Source organism: Malurus melanocephalus, unplaced genomic scaffold (assembly GCF_030028575.1).
Source record: "Malurus melanocephalus ecotype Western Australia unplaced genomic scaffold, MMel_1.1 scaffold_969, whole genome shotgun sequence".
Taxonomy (NCBI): Eukaryota; Metazoa; Chordata; class Aves; order Passeriformes; family Maluridae; genus Malurus; species Malurus melanocephalus.
Window position 1 is genome coordinate 51,995 of NW_026624201.1, and position 6,359 is coordinate 58,353.

At 49.1% G+C, this 6,359-nt stretch overlaps 1 protein-coding gene across 1 annotated transcript in view; it reads right to left on the reverse strand.

The window, feature by feature from the left end:
- Positions 1–1,648: 1,648 nt before the first annotated feature.
- Positions 1,649–6,359, reverse strand: part of LOC130585813 (protein shisa-6-like) — a gene marked incomplete at its 5' end in the record, with an annotated part of 58,900 nt that continues 54,189 nt past the window's right edge. The window contains one exon of the mRNA XM_057386457.1: positions 1,649–2,854. Coding sequence (XP_057242440.1) covers positions 2,733–2,854 — 122 coding nt within the window. The remainder of the gene's footprint in view (positions 2,855–6,359) is intronic.

Below are 6,359 nucleotides of genomic sequence, written 5' to 3' on the forward strand. Positions count from 1 at the left end.
TGGGTGATCACTTCAAGCTGCACACAGGCAAACTGTCACACAATATTTCCAGGAATCCAACCATTTCAGGCCCAATCCYAGTGACAGAAGCCCTCAGTGCTTTGTGCCACCCCAAATCCCCRCTGTCACAGCACACACAGACAATCAGGTCATGTCACAGACACAGACAAAGCCACACACGAGCACAAGCAGGTCCTGCCACAGGTGGGAGAGGTTCATCACCCTCACCACTCAGCAGTGGGGGAATTTGCCATTAAGGAATTCAAAATGAACATTAAATTGTTAAAAAAACCCGGTGAATTTAACTAGAAGGTAAATTCTAAGGCCAGTCCATTCTGATGTCTATGAACAGCCAAGATATTGTTGAATTTCTTCAGAGATCAAAAGCCTTTTATTCCCRTTGGGAAGCACTCCCTGCCTGCTGGCTGAGGTGTACAAACACTCTGCACTCCCACTGCCCACTCTCCCACTTCCCAGGGACAGGAAATGTGCTCTGCCCAAGCACCACTGGCCCACCTCCAGGAGAGCAGAGTCCCCAAAACCTGGCAGCTCAAGGAGGAAAGAAGGGTTTGCTCTCAGCTGGGAAGGAGCTTTTGTCCAGCAAACTCTGGGAGGTGCCTCAGTTGTGTGAGTGGGGATAATTCACCTGTCTGAGGCAAAGGGGCCAGAGTTACAGCCCTTCTTGGGGTTATCCATGCTTGGTGGAGGCTATCGGGAGACCCCACTCCATGGACACCCCTCCTGGGGTATCTTTGCTACCTGACCCTAAAYACATTCCTGCTGGGACAGCACAACTCCTTTGGGATGGGGACACCTTGTGTGAAATGCCACCCATGGCTCCATCCTCAAACCATTGCAGCTCCCAGCCCACCTGAGGTTGGAAGAGACGCCTTCCTCTGCTTCCCTTCCCCCCAGAGCAGAGCCCAACTGGGATTGTAGGGTGTGGGATTATAGGAGTGGGATGGCAGGGGGTTGGATCACAGGACTGGGATTGGAAGGGATTGTATTTCAGGATATTGCATTACAGGCATGGGATTGCAGGGTATGAAATCTGGGACTGCAGAGTGTGGGATTACAGGAGTGGGATTGTAGAACATTGGATTAGAAATCTGGAATTTCAGGACATTGGATTATAAATCTGGAATGGCAGGGTATTGTGTGAGAAGTCTGGAATTGCAGGGTATTGGATTACAGGGCTGGAATTTCAGGGCATTGCGTTAGAAATCTGGGATTTCAGGGGTTTGGATTACAGGGTAGTGGATTACAGGATTGAGATGATGGGATATTGGATTAGAAATCTGGAAATTGAGGATATTGGATTACAGAGTATTGGATTACAGGAYTGRGATKRTGGGATATTGGATTAGAAATCTGGAAATTAAGGATATTGGATTACAGAGTATTGGRTTACAGGACTGGGATTGCAGGGTATTGGATYAGAAATCTGGGATTTCAGGATATGGAATTACAGGGCTGGGATTGAAGGGTATTAGATTGTAGGACTGGAATTTCAGGGCATTGGGTTAAAATCTGGGATTTCAGGGTATTGGATTAGAAATCTGGGATTTCAGGATATTGGATTACAAGTCCCACGGGCGCTGCCTCAGCCTCAGTAAACTTTATTTAAGCACACACAGACATACACAGACAATATACATATATTTGTTTCTTCTCTGACAATTCTACAGGACCAACACTGCTTTGGATGACACTCAGGGAGAACTGGAAAAAGTGCAAGAAATGTAAGGAAAATAAAAAAAAAAAAAATTAAAAATCCAGGTCTTTTAATCATTTGTGAGTCATGGTCATCCACAGAAACAACAGAGGAGCGTTCAACCAGGCGAGCACAAGGACACAGCTGCACGTACAGTACATTGCTCTACAGAGGGGTCTGCACATACATCAGCTCTGTGGGAGTACAGCAGAGTGGGGCAGGGGACACAGAGATGGCACATGCACCCCCAGTGTCACAGCCAGGGTGCCGGGGGACTGGGGGAACACAGGGACACTCCAAACACATCTCACTGTGCGCCAGAAAAACTCACCAAACAGGCAACAGCGTCACCAGGGAACATCCCTCGGGGGGATGGTGTCACCAGAGCTCAGCTTTGGTGTCACCAGAGCCCCCGAGGTGTTTGGGTGCTGGTCTCACAGAGCTACAGCTGTCTCTCCACAAATATTTATGTACAGTACATATACACAGAACGTACACAGAGCAGCATATGTATATTTTTGTGTTTTCCTGTTTGTACATTATATCACAGATTATAGGAACACAGAAAAGATAGGCTTTAGGACCTTAAAAGAAATAATTTTATAAAATATTCTTCATCCCCCAATCAGAAAAAAAAACAAAAAAACACAAACAAAAAAAGAGAAAAGCTCAGAACGCAAAGAACTCCAGACCCAGAGTCTGGGAGTGGTCACTGCCTGCCCTGGGATGGCCGGATATCCCTGGACATCCCTTCCCTTCCCCTTGGGAGCACGGCCCAGGCTGGGGGTTGCACCCATGCACCCAGGAAAACACAAAGCTGGAGGAACAGTCCCAGTGCAAATCCCAAATGGAGCCTGGGCTCAGCCCTGCCCTGCCCCATCCCCTCCAGGACCCCGCMGGTGCTGCCCAGCCCAGCACTGACCATTTCCTGGGCTGACCCCCCAGCCTGAGGCCAGCACGGCCAGCTCSGGCCGCTCAGAGCCCAGCCACAGCTTTGCATTTCAAACAAGCTTTTCATTTAGCAAAAAATGGTTTCCACTGTACCCTTCGAGTGTCCTCTTCCTAACGTGACAAACCCGGAGGAGATGAAATTGTGGAGATCCGGCCCTCCGCTGCGATAAATATCCTTTCCATAGTGACCTGCCAGGGAAAAGGAAACAAAGACACCTTTTGTCAGTCTGTATGTGTGGAAATACAGATATAAATATATAAATATATAAATATATAAATATAAATATAAATATAAATATAAATATAAATATAAATATAAATATAAATATAAATATAAATATAAAGAAATAATAGAAATAGAAATAGAAATAGAAACAGAAATATATAGAAATAGAAAAAAAAATAAAAATAAAAATCTAGAAATAATATAAATATAAATATAAATATAAATATAAATATAAATAATATAAATATATTAAATATAAGCATGTACAAGTACCACACATGACATCATTAATGGCACCCCGAGGGTGTCACAGGAAACAACACCCACAGCAACATCAAAGGCTCAATTCTTTGTTGGCAAGAATTTAAGGAGAACAACAACTGCTTGTTTTGGAAATTGCCAAGGAATGATGGGAATCGGAGAGGGGAAGCACCCCAGTGCCAAATCGAACAGACCAAACAGGAAATTGGCTCATCCCTGGCTCAGACCCAGGGCCTGGTCTCACTCACGCCTTCAAGATTAAGGAGATCAAAGAAATCAGAAGAGATTCCAGGCAGACCCCTGAGCATCCTGGTGGCAGAGGTTTTGTCCCAAGGTTCCCGTGTCACTCCTGTCCATGTGCCCAAGAACAGCAGGACAGCAAACTTTGCTTTTAGCTTTGATTTGCTGTGCTCCGTGCAYGGCTTTGCTGGGGAGTTCCTCAAGTGCAAGAGACTCCTCAAGACTTCCTCAGAGCTTTCTCACTCYCTGACAACACAGTAGGTTCAAGAGACACACAGCTTTTCAATATTTTAAGAGATTAACAAAGAAAAAAAGCCTCCTGCCTCTCTGTTACCATGCAAAGCTCTGAAATGAGGACACAGATAATTTTTCAGATACTCTCTATCATCTCCTCCCTTTTYCATGTTGTTAATTTTTCCGTTCCTATTATTTCGGGCAGAGGCAGAGATAAGATAGGTTTGGGGGAGGGCGGGCAGGCGGCCTCGGGGGCTGGCAATGCAGCTCCATCCCCGTGAAATTCCAGTGCTCCCTGAGATATTAGCCCTGTCCCTTGGGCTGGGCTGGAGCAGGGCTGGAGCAGGGCTGGGCTGGAGCAGGAGGGCACCGCGGATCCGGGTGGAACAGCCCTGTCCTGCCCGGCTCTCAGCTACTGCAGCCCCTCTCTGCTTTTCAAACACCGACACCAAACGCTGCTCATTAACCCCCCCAGTTCCAGGCTCTCTGGCAACTCCRGAGTGTGAATTGAGAGAGGCTTTGGAGCCTGGGAAGTTTCCCTGTTTGCTCTGAAGCAGTCGCTGTACCAAGCAATGGGTGCTGCCTTTGCAGAGCCCTCCTGGCACCCACCTGCCCCCAGGGTCCCCAAACGCCATGGAATCCCTGAATGGTTGGGCTGGAAGGGACCTTAAACCCACCCCATCCCACCCCTGCCATGGCAGGGACACCTCCCACTGTCCCAGGTCACTCCCAGCCCCAATGTCCAGCCTGGCCTTGGGCACTGCCAGGGATCCAGGGGCAGCCACAGCTGCTCTGGGCACCCTGTGCCAGGGCCTGCCCACCCTCCCAGGGAACAATTCCTGCCCAATATCCCATCCATCCCTGCCCTCTGGCACTGGGAACCATTTCCTGGGTCCTGTCCCTCCATCCCTTGTCCCCAGTCTCTCTCCATCTTTCCTGCAGCTCCTTCAGGTCCTGGAAGGTCACACTGAGGTCACCCCAAAGCTTCTCCTCTCCAGGCTGAACAATCCCAGCTGTCCCAGCCTTCCCTCCCAGCAGAGCTGCTCCATCCCTCTGCCCATCCTGGAGCCTCCCCTGGGCTCTGTGCAGCAGCTCCAGCTCCTCCCTGTGCTGGGCCCAGGGCTGGGGCAGGTGGGGGCTCAGCTGAGTCCCTCTGTTCTGTCCCCAGTGGGTCCCAGGCCAGGAGAGGCTGGCACAGGCTCTGCCGTCACAGGAATGGCACTGAGAGAGCCTCAGAGGAGCCTCACAGGGTGGGAAGGAGATGCTGACACTTCTGACAAATGTTTATTCCTGTCTGATAGAAAAACCCTCCCACTCCCTTCCCACATGAGTTTTTCTGGTCAAGSCCAGCTGAATGCTCCCTGCAAACAKCACCAAACACACCCAAAGGCTTTCCACAGCTTTGGCAGCAATAGCAGCTCCCAATTTCCTTCCTACAGCTGTGACAACGTGAGGAGGTGGCAAAACCCTCCAAATGTGGAGGCATCCCTCAGAAATTCCCTGGGAAGAGTTTCCAGAAAAAAATAAGGAAGGATTTTCAACTTCTGTTGAAAATGAAAAACATCATGGCCTCTCTCTCTCTCTCTTTTCTTCCAGTCTCCCTCTTGCAAGCTCTGGATCATGGATTCCTGGGAAGGRGTGGGTCCCTGGAATTATTTGTGAGGAGTTTGTGCTGGTCCTGAGGAGCCTCCAGAAATGCTCTGGGGCTGCAATGCCCAACTSGATTTCCCTTTCTCTATCACTCTTTTAAAAGATGCTGCATCTTTGCTTCCCAGTCTCTGCTCATACCCCAGGAATTTCTGGGCACTCAGGGACAGTCTGGTCATGGCCACTCGGGCAGTGCCACGAATTTCCTGTTTCAAATGAGGATGAAAGACCCACACAAATATTGCTGCTGCCTCCAGCTGAAATCAGCTGCCTTTCCCAGCTCCCTCCAGAGAATCTGCTCAAGGCAGAGATCAAGAAGGGGGAGTTTATGAAAAAAAAGCAAACATTTGCTGGCAGATTGAAGATTGTTCATCAGCCATTTGCTCTCTGAACCTTGCTCTGCCCCTGCTTACGGAACATTGTAGTTCAATTAAAACATCCCTGTGATAACGAGCCATTAGCATTTGAACAGGAGTTACATTTTCCCAGGAGAAACTTGAATTTGCAGACTTCAAGTAGCATGACTTTTCCTTTTTCACGGATATATTATAGGATGCTATGTTTGCTTTTTGGTTTGATTTTTTTTATTCCTGCTCCCTCGCAATCATTTCTCTCAGCCTTGCAAAATTCTGGGATGCAGCTTTTCCTTCCCTTTCCTTACAGGAGTGCCTTGGGGCTGCTGGTGGGCCCAGTCCAGGTGTTGTTATTCAATTTATTTGCCATAATCCCATTTTGACTGGGTGTTCCCCCTGGTGTGAAGGGTCCCTYGGAGCAAACCCAAGAGCAGGTGCCCAGCAGAGCACTGGGAGCACAGACAGGGCCATGCCAGACCAGGACATTCCCATTCCCTGCCTCACTGGGGCTCTTTTCCTCCTTTCTGCCTCCAGCTGTGCTCCCCCTGAGGTGCTGGGATCCTTCTGGAGCTGCTGCAGTGGGATCAGCGCTGCCAGAGGGGGCTCAGCCATGAGCTGATGGAGCTGATGGAGCGGATGGAGATGATGGAGCTGATGGAGCAGATGGAGCTGGTGGAGGTGATGGAGCTGATGGAGCTAATGGAGCTGATGGAGCTGATGGAGCTGATGGAGC